Source organism: Lynx canadensis, chromosome C1, assembly GCF_007474595.2.
Source record: "Lynx canadensis isolate LIC74 chromosome C1, mLynCan4.pri.v2, whole genome shotgun sequence".
In the NCBI taxonomy this organism is placed as follows: domain Eukaryota; kingdom Metazoa; phylum Chordata; class Mammalia; order Carnivora; family Felidae; genus Lynx; species Lynx canadensis.
The window spans coordinates 218,419,642-218,443,045 of record NC_044310.1 but is presented as its reverse complement, the minus strand read 5'-3'; the positions used below and the strand labels follow the sequence as shown (position 1 = coordinate 218,443,045).

The 23,404-nt window shown below is 53.2% G+C and overlaps 1 protein-coding gene across 6 annotated transcripts in view; it reads right to left on the bottom strand.

The window, feature by feature from the left end:
* TRAF3IP1 (TRAF3 interacting protein 1) overlaps positions 1–16,533 on the bottom strand; it is a 62,405-nt gene extending 45,872 nt beyond the window's left edge. For 5 of the 6 annotated variants that reach the window (XM_030325520.1, XM_030325521.1, XM_030325522.1 and 2 more), the window contains exons 1-7: positions 16,394–16,533; positions 13,576–13,644; positions 13,041–13,202; positions 11,173–11,316; positions 10,642–11,070; positions 8,126–8,197; positions 7,147–7,222 (exon numbers count right to left, since the gene is read on the bottom strand). In XM_030325520.1, the coding sequence (XP_030181380.1) occupies positions 7,147–7,222; positions 8,126–8,197; positions 10,642–11,070; positions 11,173–11,316; positions 13,041–13,202; positions 13,576–13,644; positions 16,394–16,516 (1,075 nt within the window). In that variant the 5' untranslated portion in view covers positions 16,517–16,533. Of the gene's footprint in view, positions 1–3,176; positions 3,273–4,731; positions 4,834–7,146; positions 7,223–8,125; positions 8,198–10,641; positions 11,071–11,172; positions 11,317–13,040; positions 13,203–13,575; positions 13,645–16,393 lie in introns of all 6 variants that reach the window. The other variant, XM_030325527.1, reaches the window with a different exon arrangement.
* Between the last annotated feature and the right edge of the window lie 6,871 nt (positions 16,534–23,404).

Here is a 23,404-nt window from a genome sequence, read left to right as displayed (position 1 = left end):
CTAGCCCCTCCACCGCCATTTCCAGAACCTTCTCCACCCGCCTCCCCACTGCGGCCAGGCCCAACTGAGAAGCCGCAAATAGGTGGCCGTGTCAGGAAAGCAGGGCAAAGAGAAAAATCCTTCCAGCACAGGGCACAGTCCTAGAGATTGAAAGTTCCCAAATAACTTGTGTACTGATGGCTGACTAATGTGCCAATGTCTATAAAAAATAGAAAAAATATCAAACACCTAATAAAACATTTTTTTATACTAAAAATAAGGGGCGGGAGGTGCTAGAGGAACAGATTTTAAACTGTGGCAGGACCCAGGGTAGAAAGCTAACCCATCACCACAGGACCTCACTCTCTAAAATGAAATCAGGAGACAAAAATAAAATTAGAAAAATTGTTCCCTTTCCTGAAACACAACCTTACAATTTCTTTAAAGTATTCAAATAAACACTTTATATCAGAGTCAAACTATCATTAACTATCAAAGACCTGATTTTATGTAACAGAACTACACACAATAGAAGACACGCAATTTCCTAAGGAAATTTTGTTGGATCTATAAAAATGCTTTAAACAGCCTGATTCCAATAGTTAATTATTTATGATCTATAAGACAACCAAAGAATATGATATACTAACCTCAAAAATAAATCTAAACTTAAACATCAGCTTGGCAACTGTAGATCATCAACTTTAAAAGAAAACACAAGAACTATAGGTTGTTACACTTTATTTGAAAGTGTCAAAACTTTCCTACACTATACAAAACCCACCACACGGTGATTTCCAAATGCATCGCCTCTGCCTCTATCTCAAGGGGACCAATGACACTTTGCACCATTTCACGGCTTCCAAGGTCTTGTGGCATTCTTTCTTTCTTTCTTTTTAATGTTTATTTTTGAGCGAGAGAAAGAGAGACAGAGTGCAAGCAGGGGAGGAGCAGAGAGAGGAGGAGACAGAATCCAAAGCAGGCTCCAGGCTCCGAGCCGTCAGCACAGAGCCCGACGCGGGGCTCGAACCCACGGACTGTGAGATCGTGACCTGAGCCGAAGTCAGACACTGGACCCTGAGCTACCCAGGCGCCCAACTCTGCATTTTTATAATAAAAAGTTGTACACAGCAAAGCAACAGGACATGGGTGAGAGCACCCGAGCACAACACAGCTCTAAGGATGTCCCCATGCCCCGTCAAACAGCGGCAGAGAGAACAGGCCCATCACGCGGCTGGCGCTCCGATACGGAGCAGGGAAGAAGCGGAAGCTTCCCTGTGGGGTGGTTCGGGGCGCGTGGGAGAGCAAGAGGGAGGACACAGCAAAACGCAGGAACGCTCCCGTGACGCCCCGGTCCCGCGGGCGGGCCGCTGTGGCCGAAGTCAGGCCAGGGCCCGGGGAGCAGGCACAACAGGGGCCAGCATGGCTTAGCAGCACCAGCTCAGGGTGAGGGGACCCGGGAGGAAAGGCTCAGTGAGCAGACCCAGCACTGGATCTGGAAATCACGCCCAACTGGAAAATCAGCCACGGTGAGGCAGCTGAGAAAGCGGAGTCCCGACAGCACGAGATGACCCCTGTGACAGGCATGCTGGTGACCTGCAGGGGCGGACGTAGGGGCAGGGGGCGGAGGGAGGGGACCGCCCAGGGACCGGGTGCAGGGCTCCACTCGTGGCCGCCAGGGGGCACCGGGCTCCGTTCCAATCTCTGCAAAGCTCTCAACTGAGAACTGTGTGCCACAGGATTCCGGAGAGAACACCCACCAAGTGAGGGCACAGGTCTAAACAGCCACTCGGGTGTACTTCCATCCCATCAGACCATCTCAGCACGAGACCCACAGTAACTAACGGGGCATCTGCAAAGCAGGTGCCGTGTGGCCCCCGTGCGACAAGCTGGCCACTTTCTGGGCGGAGCTCATTTAGCCTCAAGGCAGGTGCTTCTACACCCACTGAGCGCAGAGGGGCCTGCGGCTCGGACCACGCACCCAGGAAGCTTGCTCGAGGCCAAGAGGTGGCAACGGCAGGAATGGGGTCTTCCCTCTGGTCTGGGACACGGGCAGACGGTCACCGCCCGGCCGGCTGCCCCAGGTGGCGGTCTCCGCTCACACGACCGGCACCACCCACCCCTCTCCCGTGCTACGGGGGCTGCCCGGGGCTCCCCTCCTCGGAGCTGCCCGCAGCTGAGCCTCCGCAGAAAGGAGATCCGTATACTTTAAGAGGATGTGGCCGAACGGCAGCACGCCCCCCCGCCGTCAAGTTCGTCGGTGAGAACCCCCTCTGCTCCACCCCCACTCGTGCTCACACTCTCTCTCTCTCAAAAATAAATTTTTTTTTAATTTTTTTTCCATGTTTTTATTTATTTTTGGGACAGAGAGAGACAGAGCATGAATGGGGGAGGGGCAGAGAGAGAGGGAGACACAGAATCGGAAACAGGCTCCAGGCTCCGAGCCATCAGCCCAGAGCCCGACGCGGGGCTCGAACTCACGGACCGCGAGATCGTGACCTGGCTGAAGTCGGACGCTTAACCGACTGCGCCACCCAGGCGCCCCTCTCTCAAAAATAAATTTAAAAAAACATTAAAAAAAAGATTTACGCTATATTTTCTCTTAAATGTCACTCAAGCTTCTTAATATTTCTGAAGAATTTAACGTCACAAATACTGACACTCATCAAGGATCACCCCATCTGAAACCCCGAATTCATGCACCTAATGGCCCCACAGCAGCAGGGCGGGGACGCGACGCACCTGTCCCACTGCCGCCTCAGGGTAAGAGCGCAAGCCGCGGGCAACAACGTCCCCTCGTGCCGCAGCAAGCACCCTAAAACCTTTATCGGGGGCATTCCCTTAATACGACACAGCAGAGCAGGACCGGAAAGTTGAATAATTTTCTCTATCCACCCGTCCACATCGTTTTTCTAAATCCCAACAGCAAGATGAAGAAAGCATCTTGATCTAGATGCGAAAATGAGTTACGTGTAAAAAGGCACGTAAAAGTTAACTAAAACTGAGTTAATATTCTTTATCATAACTTAGCAAATTAAAGCAAGTGGAATATCAATGTCATTGATATTGTATCAATATTTGGTATCATTTCTGATCTTCAGTACATCATGATTAGAATAAAAAATATAACTACACCGAGATAAATACTTTACGTCAAAGTGGTAAAGAATTTAAACTAAAGAATACCTTTTTCTTACCTATATTCGAGGTCGTAGTTTCCTGATCTGGTTCATTATTTAATCCAGACACCAAGGAGCCTAAAATTTTAGCTGAGATACTATCTTCCTTTCTTCCTGACACAAAATAGTTAACAACAGATTAAAACATTGCAGAGGACTCTGCGTGTGGGGCAGGTCCTCCCGTTGGGACGGACAGGGCTTTACACGAGGCTCATGCTCGCTCATCCCCTCCAGAGTCACAGGACACACGCCTCCCCCCCTCCTCCCGCCGCCCCTCCGGCCCCCGGCTCTCAGGACACCCTCTCTCCGGACTGTGGGACCCCCAGCAGTACCGCCTCCGCCCTGCAGGTCCTGGCGGGCTCCAGAGCCCGCCCTCTTCATCTCCACGGTCCCCTACTTGAATTTCACACGGGTTTCCGTGTCAGGGAAAGACCACCGTGCAAAAGACCCCCACCTCCTTCGACGTCACCTTCAGTGGCTCCTGCCCCTCCCTGAACCCCGGGCCTACGCCTCCGACTGCTGTCTCCACACACCACCGGGCTGTTCGCAGGCACTTGAACCTCGTGCGCGGGAAGCAGAATTCCTCGTGCTGCCGCCCATCCCACCAACCGTTTCCTCCCGAAGCCCCGTCGCTTCAGTGAATGGGCCACACAGGTGCCCAGCCCCCTCCCCACCGACCTTACCTCCGTGCCCTCTCCTTTCTAGCAAGTGCCCCGCGGTCACCCCGCTTATCTGTCATCCTTCTATAAATGTGTCCTACACCCAGTCTGCTCTCACCAGTGACACTCGGGTCCCTGCCATCACGGTCTCACCCGGACACCTACCTGCCGTCCGGCCTCCACACTTGCGCCTCTCTAGTTTCAAAAGGAGATGCTTCTAAAACCTGAGTCTGATCAGGCCTCTGTCCGGCCTCATGTCCTCCCAGGGCTTCTGCTCACACTCGCCACAAACACTTGACCAACGTGGCCCACACCTCGGGCCTCCCTCCTCAGGGGCCACTCCCCCCTTCCCCTCCCCGCCCGCCTCGCTGCTGGGCCTCCCATCACTCACACAGGCGAGGCTGTCCCCCGCCCAGGGCCTCTGCCTGTTCCCGGACGCCCGCACGTCCCCCGTCACCTTGTCAACTCTCTGTCCAGATGACCTGTCCTCGGAGCCTCTCTGCCTACGCACCCCGCCCCTACCTCACCCACCCCTCCCGGCTACGGTTTCCATCAAAAGTCTCGTCATTAACGTGAAGGCAGCACCCTCGTTCTCTTTATTACCTGCCTTGTCCCTCTACGTTACACTCCCCGGGGGGGCAGGTACTCCAGAAATATCTGCAGAACACTCAAATGGACAATTTCAGCCCATCACTGACTTATGGTAGGAGACCCACTCACGGTTGGGGCAGCTCTGGTGGGCAGGGCTTCACGCCCCGAGCCTGCACCACCCTGGCCAGAGCCCCCCCTCCACAGCCCCGGCCCGGCTCAAGCAGGGCTCCACCCGCAGAGCTGCACCTGTCCCCTGGTCAAAGAGAAGCAACGGTGTCACTCTCCAACATTCACAGCCCCCACGAGGGCTTGCTTAGTCTTACCGAGCTGTTTCACGGTATGTTCCTTCTTAGCTTTACTGTAGGAAGGGTTATGTTGTTTTTCAGGGGAGGCACTATTTTCACTGGTTCTAGAGTCCCTTCTTCCTGATGTGAAATTGCACAATGAAAGTATGTGTTAAACTTAACTTGTAATGCTTCATTGTACAGTCACCCGTAGTGTATTCTTCTGCTATAAGACACTACTTAATCATAAGCAAAAATCATCGTGTTGTTATGAAGAATGTTTTTTGGGTTCTGTGGGGATTCTAGAAGAGCTTTAAGAGTCTGTGTGTCTAACAAACCTGGGACCCCACACTCCAGTAAATGTAGGCTCATCTCCTTGAGTAGAACATAGATGTCCTGTGCCTCATGCACCTTGCGGATGCTCGACATTTGCCAAAGTGCCCTGTGCCGTACCCATTTGAGCACGGCAGCTCTGGTGGGGGAGGCTGGGCGCTGAGGTCCGCGCCTGACTGGCAGGCAGGGGAGAGCCCACCAGCTTGCTGACACCTCGGTAAAGCTCAGCATCACAAAGCCTGGAATCTCTGGTGATCGGATCTCAGTGAGACCACGGGAAAGGAGCCCTAAGGCACAAGCTCCCCAGTCAACTCAGACGCACACGCCCTGAGCTATTAGAAAAGCGGACAGTAACAACCGTCAGCTTGAAACAACCCGAAACCAACAGAACTATGGGCTGAGATGAACACAGGCCAGGTTTGGGGTGCAGTGACAACAGTCAGCGACACGCACACGTTCTGACACTCATCGCTAATAACGGGGGAGAGAAGACACCATCGCTGAACAAAGTGACCACGAACCAGCACAATCCTGACCGCCGACACCGCCCAGCACGGGCACACGCGTCCTCTTGGGGGAGGCGGAGACACGCGTCCTGACTCGAAACCACAGGTGTCCAGTCTTCCCCAGTGAGGGCACGGGCAACCTAATCCTGACAAACTAATTAGTTCTGTTCGAGGGACGTGAGACTCTTTGATGCAATGTTGTAAAATAACCTGGAAGAATAGGCGCATAAAATGGCTTAATAGCAATAATTCTGGAACACCTGGTGTTTCAGAAAAATAAACTGAGAGCCTCACCTTACAGCGTCACTAAAAAGATTAAACATAAAAATGCAGGATAAAGCACAAATCTTCGTCTCTCGAATCTCTAGACAAACTACAAAAAAAAAAAAAAAAAAAAACGACTGGTCGCTTCCAGTGTTGAAACATCAAGCACTCAGGCAAGTGAGGAACGAAACACAGCGAGTAGAGATGAACTAGGGGGGAAAAGAAAAAAGAACAAACACGTATCTAAAAATCGGCAGCCATGCTTCACAGACAGCGAGCTTGCGCAAATTAAGGACAACACGGAAACTCCATCGCGGCGGTGACGAGCCCACAAAGGAGAGGACAGGCCTGAGAGGTCAATACACACGATTAACACACGTTAAAAATGCACAATTTCACTAGCAATTAAAAAGAGCCAGCACCGTTCATTTTTCACGGACCCAAGTCGGCAAGCCTCAAAGACACCGGAAAAGGCGTCGGGCGCGGGGAACTGGTGTGCACCTCGGCTGACACCCGAAAGCCTGCCTGCCCCGGGCACCAGGGGCCCCTCCCGGGAGCCTCGCCCACAGAGATCGCCCACAAGAGGCCAGGTGCCGGCACAGAGACGCTCAAGGGCACCGCATACCATTATGAGGAGAGGACTCTGCCTCATCTCCGTGCCACTTCTCACGTCCAACTAGGTCCACGCTACCTGGACCTCTACGATGTAGGAAAAGGATGCCTTCTCGGACACGACCGCTGCTCAAAGTAACGTGACACTTCCCTGGAAAGCCTGCAGGGGCGCTCGCCGGCACCGGCCTGACCCTCGCTCCCACCTACCGGTCCGTCAGAACCGGGTACTGCGCGTGGGCTAAGCCCCGGCCGGGCCTGCCCACTTGAGCTCCAGCTCCTAGCTTTTGGCATGATTCCTGGGGACCATTTCTGATCTTTAAATGGTAAACATCACCTAAGAGCAGGGTGCTTTTGTCGGCCACTCTGCATCAGGATTAAATTGAGCCTACCGATTCACACGACCAGAGTCAAGGAAACACGGGCGACTGGCAACCATTTGAGCACATCTCCCAGATTGCAACAGATCTCCAGCAAAGAGGCGCTCCCCTGCCCCTGGTGTCATGGGCTCACACACACACATGCACGGGAGACAGAGGGAGAGGAAGGGAAAGAGGAAGGGAGAGAGGGAGAGAGGGAGAAAGAGACAGACAGACAGACAGATGTATCTTCACCCCTTTCACATAGCCTTGGTTCATTCCCCCAGTGGTACATCTGCCTTCTAGCCACAGGACTTGTTTCTACCAGATACGGTGACCAATTTCCATATTTTCAGTTACTTATAATGATAAATTTGCAGTACCTTCCATTGAATTTTTGGATCGCCGTTTTGACATCTTTGCTGTCACGGACCCAGACGCTCTAGTGGAAACCTCAGTCTTAAAGAAAAGAGAAGGAGAAGGAATGAATCAGTGCGTATGTCACAGCAACACGTTGAGCAGACTTCCTATTCAAGCTCTGCTTAACGAAGAACAAAGAGCAAAGAGAACACCACCATCCAGACGCTCGAGAGCGGAACGGGGCTGCTCCAGACCTGAGGCTGAACTGAACACACGGAGGCCCCTTCACTCTACAGTCAGAAACCAATCTTCTGCAAAGGCCTAAAAAGGCCAGCAGTCCACCAGCCACACTGAGAAACACTATCTTAGCAGCCGTGTTCCCGAGGACTCACTCTCGGTAGCTATACGCTATTCACTCACAAGCGTCCATCCGTAACAATTCACAGTGCGAGTGTTCACGTTTAAAGACAGCACAAAGCAGCCGCCGTGGTTTTGCTGCACCTGCCAGGATGACTCCTAACTGGCCCCCCAGCCTCCATTCCACACCTCATCCATCTTCCCTGAAGCTGCCTGGATACACTTTCTGAAATGCAAACTGGACTGTGAAAGTCAGGATGAGTCTAACCTCTGGGGCCCAGAGGCGCAGAGATGACATGGCCCAGCCTCGGCTGTCCCCCAGCCGTAGGATACGCACCGCAGGGTCCCACATAGGCCGGGCACAGCTTGGAGGGGTCCCTCCAGTGCCCCTGCTTTCCCTGTCTGCCTGGAGATTGGACCCTCTCCCGGATGACGCCCCCATCCCTTTGTACCCCATACATCATACTTGTCAAATAAACGAATAAGGAAAGCCCACAGCCCACCATGGACATCCGGACTCCTGCGTGAGCCTGGGCCATGTCCCGCGCCCGGGTCTCCGTGGGCTGGAAAAGGCCACAGTGCTGCAGTCACCACACCAACACAGCTACCCGTTTACATCTCTTGAAATTATTTTTTAAAGTTTACCTCTGTTTCAGCTTTGGAGTCTTTCACAGATCCATCTGACAACTTTTTAGACACCTCCCCTGAGTTTGAGGACTGTTAAAAAAAACAACAACAATAATTCATCATATTCTGTTGGTATTCAAATCTGTGACATCTACAAACACATCAAGATGCGAGATGTTTCTTGCTGACCAGCAGCAAGATCACTTTCCCTTAAGAGCATCGGTCACACTCCACGCCTGACGCCACCCATGTTTCCAAAGGGCCTTCCGGGACCTTTCTCCACGGGGCAGACAGGGCAGGGCCACGGGGTCAGGGCGGTGCCTCTTGGGAAACTACGGAACGGCATCTCCTAGACATGCGGGATCCCCACACCAGGCCAAACTCCTCAGCGAGACGCAGGAATCTGGAAACGGGGTAAGGAGTGAACAGAAACGGACACACAGCCACAGTCCGTGCTTCCGAGAGTGGGGCAACGTCCGAATGGACGCTTCTTTGTAAGCGAAGGCTTCAGGCTGTACATCGGGAAAGTTCTCCCAGAGCAAATTACGTGCAAACTGCACACACCAACTCAGTCCTACAGTCAGGTCTCTAACAGACGCATCTTGATGCGAGGAGGAGAAAGCAGGAGAGACTACACAGAGATCGTCCTCCTCAAGGACTGAAAAGCAAAGGACAACGGTTCAAGTCAACGACCACGTGTCCTCCTAACTCCCTGCAGAAGGCACCAGGCTGTCCTCCTAATTCCCTGCGGAAGACATCAGGCTCTGTGCACAGCCCCTCGCCCGCCCCGCTGTCCCCTGAGGGTGAGGAGTCACCGTACCCCCAGCCCTGACACCTGGCCCTCCCCCCCGCACCCCCACACTCTAGACACACCACCTGCCTCATCTTCACAAAAAGCCTGAGGGGGACTGAGAAGGTCTGATCATCGTCTCTTCCAGACAGAAATCGAGTGGAAGAGAGTCAAGGGAGCTGACGGAGGGTGAGGACGGGAGCCTCCCAAGAGCTGCCTGTACCAAAGTCCCGGAGCCTGGTTCCCTGGGAGGTGTCCACACGGGGTGTCCTCACCACCAGCGAGCACTGCCCTGCAGACCCCGCAGAGGAACCCCAGATCTACACGGGAGCAGCTGGCCCCACAAAACCACCCCGACGGCCGGCTTTGGGGGCCTGGAGGACCAGCTCTGAGCAGAAGCACAGGCCCAGGGCGCCCGGCTGGCTCAGTCGGTAGAGCAGACGACTCTTGGTCTTAGGGTCGTGAGTTCAAGCCCCACGTTGGGCAAGAAGCCTACTTAAAATTAAAAAACAAATAAGTAAATAAAAATAAATTAAAAAAAAAAAAAGGCAGCAGCAGCACAGGCCCCTCGCCCTGGTCTCACCCGCGAAGTCAAGCCGTCACTCCCACCAGGTTCCAGTGTCCCACAGACCCGCCTATAAAAACTCGTCTTTGGAATTAGCTTTCTATTTATAACACCGGTCACAGCACCAGCAGTTTCAGTGAACGTACAGTATGGGAAACTTCATAAGACCTGGACAGCTGAGAAGGTCATCCCGTTCCGGGGGCTGCCCAACTTGGGCACAGAAAAAAACAAGAGAACGTGCTAGCGCCTCAGAAAAATGAGGTCAGTGAAAAATACTTTTTCTTAGACCTCTAAAAAGAGGCAAAAGGTGCGGAATGCCTTTGTTATTTCTAAAGCCTTTCTCTAAGGGAAGCCTGGTTTTCAGGACACATATCACAGGGCCCATCACTTCAGGGGGCTCCTGGGAGACCCTGAGGCTCCCCCAGGGTCATGCCCACTGGGCCCGTCATCGCCCAGTACAGTACATCCCAGAGATGCCACAGGGCCGGGAGGCACAACCCCGAGTGCCAGCACTGGCCCTGCTCCTCACTACCCAACCACCTCACCTGGGCAGACCCTGAACCTTTCCAGACCTCGGCCCCTCCTTCCTAGTAGCTGGAAACCAGCAGATCTCCACATTCCGCCTCTGGGACGCCAAAGTGTCCCCGTGAGAACAGGCACCTGCAAAGCCAGTCCTGACGGAGGCCTCCCCACCTCTATGAGCCCAAAAGTCACCTGCATGTTTAGAAAACACCGTCTGAAACCAAACAAATTTTCTGGCCTGTCGTAAATGTAGCTGAAAACTTAATCAAACGAGAATTACAGCAATCAGAGGTCTCGTGCTCCTCCACTAATGCGCACAGGACTTAGAGCGTGGCCCTAATCCTGCCAGAAGTCAGCCGTGCCCACAAGCCAGGCGGTGGGTAAGAGCCTGCACACGGCTGAGGCACACCTAGGAACTGTGCGCACAGCGACGGCATGAAGCTCCGTCTTCCGAAACGCCCACGTGCACGCCCACGGTGCAGAGGTGAGGGGAGCACCTCGTAAAACACTTGGCAACGCCTGGGGTCGGTCTGGGGTTCCCCTTGGAACCCGAGCCTGCCGTAGGTGGTGCTGGAGAGAAGCGGTTTCCTAATCATGCCACGACAACGACAGAAATCGCTGCAGGTTAAAGGCAGAGGGCTGCAACCAGGACTTTACCTTCCTCTCCGGTTTGTCGTGCTCTCTGCTCTTCTCCCTGTCGGGGTTCCTGGAGTGGTCCCCGTCCTTGCCCCTCCGCCTGTCGCGGTCCCTGTCCCGGCCCTTGTCTCGCTCCCGCTCTCGCTCTCGCTCCTTCCGTCTCTCCTTCTCCTTCCCGGCCTCACTCCGTCGCTCTCTCTCGCGCTCCACGTCCTTGTCCCGCTCTTGGGTGCCTCTGTCCCTGTCCTGCTTGGCCCGGTTCCTGGCTCGCTCTCTCTCTCCTTCTCGGTACTTGTCCCTCTCCGGCTCCTTGTGTCTCTCACGGTCGTTCTCCATCGTCTTGTCCTTGTCCTTGTCCTTGTCTCGTGCTTTGCTTTCTTCTTTCACTTCTTCCCTCTGTTTCTGGTCTCTCCTTGCACTTTCCTCATTTATCTCAGAATATCTTTTATCCTGAAGAAAAGGTCAAATAACAGCATCACTTATAAACACCTTTACCTGGGCTACAAAAAGACTCATTATCTCCCTTCCGGATATGCACAACTTGCAATTCACCTCTTTATCTTCACGAACTCCGGGCCCTTCCTCTCGCGCGTTCCTGTTGTCCAATTCCTGAGACTTGGACGTCAGGGAGGTCCTTGCCTTCGCGTCCCCCCTCTCTCCAGCCAACACTCGTTTCACCGCATCGTCACTGGAGAGCTTGTCATCAGAGCGGGAGGAAACAAAAGGCAAGGTGAAAGTGACATCAGCACAAGTGACAAATGGGCATTCAGGGACAGCTCGTTAAACACGTTCTGCGTCTCCCCAGGAAGGTCCCGGGAGAAAATACTAGAAGGAAATGCTGTTAGCACAAAGCACGGCCTCTCCTGGTAACTGTCGCCTCCGGTGTGTTAGCACGGACAACAAAGGCGACCCACACAGTTCCACAAGTGCCTGAACTCCGCCCAGGATCAACGGGGCCCCGCATGGAAAGGGCCTCACGGAATGATCTAACTCGAGCTCTATGAAACACAAAAACCCTCCTGCAGCGTCCCTGCCACCGCGCAGAGGCTTCGAACACCTCCGCTCAGGAATCCCGCCTGTTCATTCCACAAGGATGCCCTGAGCAACTGTCACACGCCAGGCGCTAGACCACAGGTCAAGGACGCTTGTGCGTACTGGGGGAGAGACCAAATGCAACAATTACACGCCTGGGAGGGAGGAGAGGCCAGGGCTCTGGGACAGCCGATCCCACACCTGCTGCCAGACAAAGAAACAGGAAGCATGACCATGCAGGGGACCTCAGGGTTCAGGCACGGGCGTGAGAGCTGAGAGGGAGCCGGGGGACAGGAAGTAGACCAGATCTCCAGAAGCCTTGTGAGCCAGGCCATGGAGAGGCTGTGCCCAGACGCAACAGGAAGCTGGCAATGGATTCAGCAGGGAAGGCAGGAGTCAAATGTGTTTTGAAAGAGAAGGAACATGAAGGATGCAGGGGTGGGGACTGGGGACAGAGCCGGGGCACTGGCGGAATGAGCTCCTCGTTTCCAAGCCTGAGAGTTGGATGCAGACCAGGGCGAGACTCTCCGGAGGCCTCCTCGGGGCCCTGCTCCCCACCCCCACCACCGCTGTGTGGGCTGAAGGCCACCCTTTCCCACTTTGGCAACATGGAAGGTTAGCCCCCGCCCACGATCCATAGGGTCCACGAAGGGCTGTATCAGCTATGCCCTCTCCCCAGGCCTTAGAGACACCTGCTGCCATCACCAAGCTGAGATGTCCTTAACGTCCTTGGCAAGAATGACCCGGGCTGGGTCTAAGCAGAGACCCCAGCTTCAAACCCACAGTGAGGATCCCAGGAAGTAACCAAGCGGCCCCTGTACAAGTGACACAAGGTGTCTCTGAAGGCAGCACAGCTCTGCAGCCAACAGCCAGGAGGAGAGGAGGAGCGGAGGGACAGTGCGGGGCGGGGGGAGGGAAGGAAGGGATGGAGAGAAGCAGAAAACAGAGGCTGGAAAGGTAGGCAGAGGACACGAACATCCCATGAGCCCCAGGGAAGAAGAAAAGCAGGTCCTCCGCCCTGCCCACCCCCTGCCCCCGCCCCCGCCCCTGTGCTGGAAGGAGGCCCAAAAGGAGAAGGCAGGCAGGGCTGGGTGCACGGGCACGCAGCCTCCAGCCACCCGCCCCGAGAGCAAGCGCCTGTGAGGTCCCCTGGTTCACAGTGAAGCCTGGAGAAGGTGTGCGTGGCATCCCCTCACTTGTTTCACGGTACAGGTTTAAATCGCTTCTCCTGCGACTCGGAGGCTGCGAAGCATAGCCTTTGACAGACGCCACCAGACCCTCTCCCCACGCTTCCGACCCTGCCGTCCCCATCTTGCTTTCTGGTCCCGCCAGCTCTGCACCCCTGCACTACCTTGCCGAGACAGCACTTTGCGGTTCGCCAGCATTACCTTGCCGAGACAGCACTTTCCAATTCTCTGCAGCAGCTCGTTAGTTCTCTCAGGCTCGTGCCCGGCCACGATCCGCACTGGTTTCGCCGACAGCGGCTCTCCTGAAACCATCACCACCACGTCTATGGCCTTCTGAAGGAAGCTAATTTTTGCATCTTTATCCTGAAAGATTTCCATTCAAAACACAAACAAAAAAGTACTTCCAAAGAACTCTGCACCCTCTTCGGTATGTTCAACAGGCACGCTTACTGTTGGTAGATGTCAAATCTGCAAATACGAACCCTCTGTCACAAAACAAAACGACTCGCTGACGCTTTTAATTCTAGCGGAGAGGCCGGAAGAAACCTTGAAACACTGACTCCATTTGTTAACGGATAAAATCAGCACAATGCGCAGTCGGCGGAAAAAAGGAAACGGAACGGGAAGGGCGAACCGCAGCCCACAGAGTGACCGACCCCTCGAGCCGACACACACCCGGCACGCCGCTGACAAAACACCCATTTGTTAAGGTGAGGGTGTGACGCCCCCAGCCTACCTTAACGTTGTCGGACTTCATCTCGGCATCCGTGTAGAGGCCCTTCATGAAACCAGTCACCCTGATCACCTTCAAAAGATCAAGGCCACGGTCAGCACCTCATGGGACAGCCCCTTCATCAGCCTCACCCCCTGAGCCCCACGGTCAGGAGCCATCAGATCCTGTCCACATCCAGGATTTAATTCCTTCACTTGCTCAACAAGCTTTTGAGTATCTACCGCATGCCACGGCCTTTTACCAGGCAGGACCCAGTCTGGAAGTGGGGACAGGTGAACGTTACAAAGACTTGCGGGGCACTAGGGAGCACAAGATCGGTCCCCAACCCAAATGCAGGAGGGGCAAGGGTGTCAGGGAAAGCTTCCCAGAGGAAATCAGATCTAAACTGAGGCCACTGCTACCAGGAAACAAGAGTGGGGGGCGGGGGTGTTTAGGAAACACGTGTCAGGCTGAACGGTCCCTGCAAGGTCCCGGGGCCAACAGGGTCCCGTTCAAGGGAGCAAAAGGGTTCAGTACAGGGGTGCCTGGGTGGTTCAGTCGGTTTAGTGACCGACTTCGGCTCAGGTCATGATCTCACAGTTCATGAGTTCGAGCCCCGCGTCGGGCTCTGTGCTGACAGCTCAGAGCCTGGAGCCTGCTTCCGATTCTGTGTCTCCTCTCTCTGCCCCTGCCCCACTCACACTCTGTTTCTCTCTCTCTCTCTCTCTCTCTCTCTCTCTCAAAAATAAACATAAAAAGAGAGAGAAAGAGAGAGAGAATCCTTAATATTCCTGGAACCTTTTCATTTTGTCTCTTTTGACGTTTTCCTAGTTTGCAGGCAGTAAAATTGTGAATAATAATTTTAAGGGACACAAAACATTAACCTCACAAGATCAATGCTTTGATTTATGAAAGAGGCTGAGTTAGTTGAGCCGTAGCTAAGATACCAACGGTGATTTGAACACAATACTCAGAGGCAGTGAAGAATTTTCAGAGGAGACTCTTCACCCCCTACCTGAAATTGCTTTCCAATAGGTCAGTCATCCTAATATCCTTAACAAGTAGGTGCCAATTAATGAATTTGCCTTTACACAGGGCAGAGAAATTAATTTCAGCATTAGATTAGGAAAGAAAACCCATGAAAGAAAAGCAGACCGTTGGTTCCCAGTGGAGAACGTGTAACTCCTTCCACACAGCCTGGCTGCCTGGTCAATCGAGTCAATTCCTGCTAGAATGTCCCTCTTCCTCCTCCACTTCAATGTGCTCTGGCCTTCCAGGAGCCCAGCACCACACCAAGACCCACAGGATGAGGCATATGCCCCCTGCCTCCCCACTTCAGTGGCCAGACAGGACTAACACAGAAGATAAAGGTGTCATGTCGGGCCATGGTGGCACGCACTGGGGTCAGGCAGCCTCACCTCCTGGCTTAGACGTCACTACCTGCCAACTTCGCAGGATAACACAGCACACAGCCCAGCTCCCACCAGGCTCTCCACATGGCCCTGTCCCCTCCCAAACACTGGCCGGGACAGGTGGAAGGAGGTAGAGCTAGGCAAGACAGCCCTGGGATGTGGCTGGGATTCCAGAGTCTCAAGCACAGTTAGGGTGTTTAACACAGAGGTGCACATTATAAACTAAGTTGAGAGAGCGGATAAGTAAAGCAGTTTGTGGAGAGGAAGGCGCCCACCGGTCGGAAAGAGAAGTGAAGACGAGCATCAATTCGGCGAGCCCTCAGAAGCCTGCAAGTTCAACCTGATTCCTAACTCCCAGAGGCCGCGCCCAAGTTGCTGGGTTCAATACCCTTCTTAGCTGCACCACGGAGCTCCTGAGTTACCAGGAGCCTTGACAGCCCCGTTCAACGACGAAGGCTGGCTGTGCACCTTCTGTGTACCTTACTCAGTTCAGTTCACCCAGGATATGGCAACAAACACACACGGTCTCCACCGTTCGGTAATTCACCATCCACTGGGGAAAAGTTACAGACAATCTCCATGGAGGCCAGGCTGTGCCCTTCAGCGGCAAATATCAACCTGCTCTTCTAGAGTTTTCCCTTTGGTGTCCCACTACAACCACCTTCAACAAATTCACCCCCAGGTTTTTATCAAACATCTAAAACATGGGGACCACGGTGCAGAGTAGTGTGGAGGATGCTTGGGAAACATGAGGATAGAAAAGAATAACTTCAATATCCCACAATGTCTGGTCACCTTTCACGAGCCAGGCACTGAAAGGAAGGGGGGGGGGGTCACAAAAACGGCCCTGCCAAGCTAAATGGAAGATGAGCTCTAACAGATACATAGGAAAGAAATAAGGCTCCCTGAGGGGCGGAGGGAGGCAGCCCAGTGGGGGTGGATGAGAGGGCAGAGCAGGGGTGAAGGCAAGGAACTCGGTGCACAGGCACCGCGGGATTGGGCCCAGCGGGCCCGGGCAGCGGCTGTGCTCGGCTAGGCGAGGCCGACTCTAACGCCAACCCTGATTCTGGCCTCGACCCCTACCTGGGCCCCGATCCCCGGCTCCGACCCGGCCCGTCCGCACCTGGGCCCTGACCACCCCCCCACACCCCCGGGCCCCGCACCTGGGACCCTGACTCCCGGCACTGACCCTGACCCGGGTCCCGACCCTGGCTCGTCCGCACCTGGGCCCCGGCCCGCACCTGGCACCCCAACTCCGGCTGCACCCGGGGCCTGACTCCTAGCGCCGGCGCCCACCCGGGTCCCGACCCGCACCAGGGCCCCAGCCCCCACCTGGGACCCTGACTCCGGCCCTCACCTGGGTCCTGACCCCCACCTGCGTCCCGACCCACACCAGGGCCCCGACCCTCGGCCCCCGGCCCCGCCCGCACCTCCGTGATGATGTCGTGCAGGTAGCGGAACGGGGGCTTGTTCAGCAGCTTCTCCGTCAGCGGCGGCCTCCGGATCACCTTCCCCAGGGCCTCCTGCGTCCGCTTCACCACGGCCGCGTTCATGGCGGCGCCGCCCGAGCCCGCGCCCCCGCCGCCCCCGCCAACCCGCCGAGCCTAAGCCGTGCTCCCGGGCCGCCGCCGGCCCCGCCGCCGCCGCCGTCCGCTCCGGCCTGGACGCAGCGCCCGGGCTCCCATCCCACAGTGCACCGGAGTCGGCTACGGCGCGTGCGCGGGGCCGCAGGCGCCCGTCGCCAGGGCGGCGCGGCCTTAGCAACGGACGCGCCGCGGCGCCCCGCCCCGCCCGCAGCGCCTGCTGGGAGAAGTCTGCCCCAGAAGTCGTGCCCGCGCATCGCAACCTGGACGAAGCCACGCCCTTGGTGTTCTAGCAGGTGTCGGTGATTGTGTCCCTCCCGTCTGCGGGCCGCCGGCACAAGTTCACTGCAGAAGTCCTTCCAGCAGTTTGGAGGCTTTGTGATCTGTTTTTAGTTCTTTTTTATTAAAAGATGCTCATTGTAGCCCCATTTTTAAATCCTTTGTTTTATTGAGATATAATTGACATATATGGCATCAGTTTCAAGTGTAGGACATAATGATTTGGTATTTGTGTACGTCGCAAAATAATCACCACAGTAAGTCTAGTTCACATCCACCACCATAGTTTCAAAAGCTGTTTATTGTAATGAGCAACTTTCAAATCAAATATGTAACACAATATTAACTAAAGTCACCATGCTGTCCATTACATCCCCATAACTTAGTTATTTTATAACTGGAACTTTGTACCTTTGACCCCCTTTATCTGTTTCTTTCTTCTAATCGTACTTTTTAAAATTTTATTTACATTTATTGTTACCATGTTCGATGCTCTTCATTCTTTGGGTAGATTCAAATTTCCATGTGGTATCATGTTCCTCCTGTCTGAAGAACTTCCTTTACTATTTCTTTTAGCAAATATCAGCAGGCAAAGAGTGCTCCCCCGGTTCCTTTATTTGAAAGTGTTTATTGCACCTTCACATTGGAAAGATTGTTTCACAGAGCATGCAAAGCTGGGTTAACCATTTCTTTTTCTTTCAGTACTTTATACATTTTACTCCGTTGGCTTCTTGTTTAGTTTCTGAAAGAAGTCTGCTGTAGACCTTTGTTCTATGTATCTGGCTGCCTTCAAGATTTTCTTTTATCATTGGTTTTTAAAAATTTGCCCATGATGTTTCTAGGTGTGGGAGTTTTTTAACTTAAGATTTATATTTGATTATTATTCATACGCAATAAGCTTTACCTATTTTAAGTATACTTACTGGTCAATGCATTTTGGTCACTATATACAATTATGTTACCACCACCACAATCAAGATATTTCCTCTCGCTCACATGCAGTCTATCTCCTCTCTCTGCCAGCAGGAGGCAACAACTGATCCACTTTGTCATGATAATTATGCCTTTTCTAGAGTTTCATATAAATGCAATCATAAGGTACATAGTCTGTTGTGCTTAATTCTTTCTTTTACAATTTTGAAATCCACCCGTGTTGCTACATACATTAATACGTCATTCCTTTTTGTGGCTGAGTAGTATTCCATAGTACATTTTGTTTATCCATTCACCAGTTTATCAACATTTGGGTTGCTTTTGGGTTTTGATTATTTATAAGTAATGCTGCTAGGGGCACCTGGGTGGCTCAGTTGGTTGAGCATCTGGCTCTTGATTTCAGCTTGGGTTGTGGTCTCACAGCATGGGATCCCAGCCTGCTTGGGATTCTCTTTCTCTCCCTCTCTGTCTGTTCCTGTCCCCACTCCCTTCTCTTCATAATAAGTAAATAAGCTATAAAATATTTTTTAAAAAAATAATGCTGCTAAGAACGTTTACATACAAGTCAGGGCAAACATAGTTTTCCTTTCTCTTGAATAAATACCTAGGAGTAGAATTCCTGGGTTGTATGGTAAGAATAAGTTTAACTTTATAAGATGCCACCAAGTTTTCAAACTGATGGCATCATTTTTCATTCCCACCAGCCATGTGTGTGATTTCCACTTGCTCCATATCCCTGGCAAGACCTGACAGGTCAGTCCTTTTTTTCTTTTTTTTAGGTCACTCTTTTTTTTTTTTTTTTAACATTTATTTATTTTTGAGAGAGCACGAGTGGGGGAGGGGCAGAGAGATGGGAGATACAGGATCCGAAGCAGGCTCCAGGCTCCGAGCCGTCAGCACAGAGCCCGACGCGGGGCTCAAACCCACGAACCGTGAGATCGTGCCCTGAGCCGAAGTTGGACGCTCAACTGACTGAGCCCCCCAGGCGCCCCCTAGGTCACTCTTTTTAACTTGAGTCATTCCTGGGGCACCTGCGTGGCTCAGTCAGTTAAGCGTCCGACTTCGGCTCAGGGCACGATCTCACGGTTCGTGGGTTTGAGCCCCGCGTCGGGCTCTGTGCTGACGGCTCAGAGCCTGGAGCCTGCTTCGGATTCTGTGTCTCCCTCTCTCTCTGCCCCTCCCCGGATTGATCTCTCTCTCTCTCGCTCTCAAAAATAAGTAAACATTTAAAAAATTAACTTCAGTCATTCTAGTGGTGCTGTGATGGCATCTTACTATGGTTATAACTTGCATTTTTCTAGTGATTTGTGATTTTGAGCCTCTTTTCATGTACTAATTGGATATTCATACGTATTTGGTGAGGATAACTCATAAGTGTCCAGGCGTTCACGGAATCCGTGCTATGTGCTGTGAAAATTAATGAAAGAAAAGAGTGTTTAGCATAGTCAGAAGGCCAGCAGGCTGAGTTCTCATTCCTAGCATTGGTTAGCAATTGCAGATCCGACAGGAAGAGGGGGAACTTGCACATGGATATTATTTTACCATCCCAGCAGCAGGAGGAAAGATTTCCTCCTGGCCAGGCAACAGCCCAGCCAATGAGAGACAGTCACAGCTCAGCCAATGAGAAGCCACTGTACTTCCAACTCCCGCTTTACTTCAATGGACTCTGTTTGGAACAGCCCTCTGAACTCACCCTTTCCTCTATTGGAGAGAATTTCTCTCCTTTGTCCTAGGGACTTGCCTATTGTTTTGCTGTAGGTTGCTTGTCCCTGATTGCAATTCTCCCCTATTCCAGAATAAACCTATTTTGGCTGGCAAAATAACCGACAGCCTTATTTTTAAGGTCAACAGGGGCTGGGGACTTCTTGGAGAACCACGTACCTTCCAGTAAGCAATATCCCTGCCATCCTCTGATATCCGCACATCCCTCCCCCCGCTGCTAATGGCACCCAGGACAGCATTTGGTCACCCACACAGAGGCCAGGTGAGCCACCCGGGCTCATTTCCCTCCAACAGTGCCAACCTCGCCTCTTTCTGCACTCCACCAGGCAGGCACACCGGCTGTCTGAGACTTCGCTGAGAAGTCAGGGGCCACCTAAGAGAATGACAACCTAGGAGGGAAGGAATTCGACAAGCCTCGTTATATAGAGCTATTCCGTGCCCCGTGGGGAAAAAGCACGCAGCAAATTGCACCCTCAGAGGTGTTCCCTCCTGGGTGGCCCTCAGTTAGTAACCCTTCCCCCCAACTTTCAGGTCTTACCCCCTTGGCCAGAGCACTTCCGTCCTCTGCCCCCTGCCTCGTCAAATTGCCCTGACTTTCTAGAAACCCCACCATCTACATATGTATCTTCTCATCCACCCCCTTTCTTTCAGCACTGGGTTCTCCATTCCAGACTCAGCCCAAGGCAGGGACAGGACTGCCTAGCAGTTCAGTCCCTTGGAACAGTCCAGCGTGATGGTGGACGCTGTGAATCAGGTCCTTCCGGGGTTCCAGATCTTCACTATCCCCGTGTTTGTCCACATATTTGTCTTTATCACACACATGTCCTGCCTCCCTAGAACGAGCGTTAAATCAAAGTCCATAAAGAAGAAAAAGAAGAAAAGAATTCCCCAACCACTCCACCATTTCTTTTTTTTTTCTTTTTTTTTTTTTAATTTTTTTTTCAACGTTTATTTATTTTTGGGACAGAGAGAGACAGAGCATGAACGGGGGAGGGGCAGAAAGAGAGGGAGACACAGAATCGGAAACAGGCTCCAGGCTCTGAGCCATCAGCCCAGAGCCTGACGCGGGGCTCGAACTCACGGACCGCGAGATCGTGACCTGGCTGAAGTCGGACGTTTAACCGACTGCGCCACCCAGGCGCCCCTCACTTCACCATTTCTGAACGTCCTTGCCCATGTTGAAACACTTCTTATTCAAATGGAGAACAAGGTTAGCCCCTCTCTTCCCCTTCCCTGCCACCCCCCCTCTGACGGCGCTGAAAGTCTTCTAAATGGCGGGGTGGGCCTCAGTGAGACTGTGTCCTTCTTCACGGCTGTGCCCTTCGTTCCCGAAAGCCGGCCCAAAGCTCTGAAGCGACTAAGCCTTCAGACAAAGACGCACCAGCTTCCTGCCCTCCAGGTGCTGGGGAGAGAAGGGCGGTATGTCATTCTCACAGGGTGGCCGCATGGAGCCCTCCGGGGCTGCACCAGATACAGAGGATGTCACAACGTCTGAGAGCTGGAAGGTCCTGAGTCTTCCCTGATCTCACCGTGGCCGAGCTGGGAGCCCAGAGGCTCCTGTGAGGAACGCCCACCTCCGAACCCTGAACATCGGCTGGGGTTGGCCTGAGTAAGGGTAGAGGGGGCACTCAGGGAGGTCACTGCCTGGCCTCTGACCCCAGGTGCTCCCCCTTCCCCAAAGACACTGCCTAGACCCTTTCCTTGGAAGTTCACGCTGGGCAGAATCATCTGGGCCCGGAGCCATGGGACACCATGGCCAACAGTGGCTGGTCTCCGAGTGGTCGGACCGAGCAGTGGGGCCAGGGGGCGTGGCCACGGAGGGCCCCTGAGGGTCCACTGAGGAGCCCAGCCAGAGCCACATGAGGGGGAAGCCTGCTTCCGGTTTCTCCCACAGCCTGTGGAGAGCAGGGGAGCCATCTAGGCCGAGGAGGCCCCATGCAGGCCTGTGGGTACCGGCCTCGCTGCTCTCTCTGGGACCACAGGGCCACGAGAGAGGGTCTCTGAGAGGATCTGGGACAAGGGAGCTGAGCCACCCGATCCCACCGAGGGCCTGTCTGGGGGAAGCAGGCCACAGAGTGTGGGACCATGCTCCAACTACCCGCTGCATCATTCTGGGGCCTCCACACGGAGACCCGGGGCAGGAGCGCTGGGCCCTGGGCAAGCGGGGCCGTCAAGACGCAGCGAAGGGTCCCAGACGCCGAGAAAGAGACACGGATCCACCCGAGGACAGTGGGGAGGCAGAGGGGCCCAGAGACCAGCGGGCGGCCTCCAGTTCCGGGGGCCGGCGTCATGGGGGCCCTGCAGCCTGAATTACCCCTCAGCACCTCAGAGTCACGTAAGGATTAGAGAAAAAGAGAACGTAGAAAAGAGCCATTCGTGAAAGCGGCAAGTGATTAAAGAAGCATGGGAAATCACGGCACAGGAAGTGTTCGAGGAATAAAGGGCCAGCAGGATGCTTTGCAACAGGCAGTTTCTGAATGAGTGAAGATGTCAGTGGCCGTGACTCATCCCAGGAGAGAGAGCTCCGCAAAGCCAAGGGCCTCCAGATCCTGCCTCTCCTCCCCCGAGACAAAGGCCAGGGGAGGCCAGGAGCCCAGGATGTGGGTCGGCCTGCGGGAAGGACTGGGGAGGTGAGCCCAGGTGAAAGAGGAGTGACCCAGAGCCTGGAGGCAGCCTCGCCAGCCCTGGATCTGAGACTGGACTCCCCGGCAGGCTCAGAAAGGAAGGCATCAGCTTGTGCGGCCAGTCAGGCACCTTGCTGTGTGCTCCCCATCTAAGCTGGGAGGTGACTGACACCATTTTGTGAATCCCGAGGGGCCTGCATAGAAGACTTTGTCCTGTCCTCTCCAGCTGAGCCTCGAGAAAAAGAAGACAAGACCTTCTTCCTACACTGGCTAAGATCATTTCTGCCTCAGGACCTTTGCACTTGCTGGTCCCGCTAACTGAATAACACTCATCCCGCAGATCTTCATACAGCTGGATCCTTGCCATTATTTGGGTCTCAGCTCACATGTGACATCTCAGAGATACCAAAAATGGATCACATCTGAATTCTCCAGCCTGTTATTTTACCTTATTTCCTTCAAAGTACTCATCACTCTGTGAAAGTATTTTTTTTATTCCTATCTGCGCTTTTGTTGTCTATCTCTTCCCCCACCCCATTCACCCCCCAGAAAGTGAGTTCAATTAGTAGAGGGGCCCGGTTGATTTGCCTACCCCTGGACCCCCTAAACCTTTAACATTGCCAGACGCTCGATAACTGTTTGCTGGATGTTGAATAGACTATGCTCTTACTAAAACTGCTCTTTCAAAGGGCTCCTAATAATATGATTTGTTTATACCACAATTTTAAATAAAAAAATTAAACTGCCATGTTATGTAAACAATGGGATCTCAGTGACGTTGAACGTCTATGTGTGCGAGTGGGAGTATGTGTGTGTGTAAATACGTCCGGTGATTCCAAGGTTTCAGAGACTATCTGGGAGTTGGAATAATGGGACATTTCTACTGCTTCTTTATACCTCCTTGTAATTTAGATTTATTTCTCAATACGTGAGAACTTTTTGATCAAAAACAAAAGTTAAAAGTTGTCAGAGGAGGAAATCATGGTATTGATAAACTGTGTTGGTAAACTGAGTCCCAGGTCCCATTTGTAGCCTCATTTATGTCTAACTGCTTCTAACAGGGTCATTTACAAGACTTAAGTTGACCCATGAAGGTTCTGTGGCAAGCATCCCGAACTAGCGGTGAGGGTAGCTGTCACCTGGGGTGGACTTTACCTGTAACCAGGTGTCCCAATTGGGTGGGTTCCGACCTCGTCAGTCGTCAGTTATTTCACCAGGAAAGTGAAGGATGTGAAGAAGATAAGCTCAAACATCTCTCCCAATAACTATCTGTGACAGCAGGCACTCAGAGCAGTGCCCC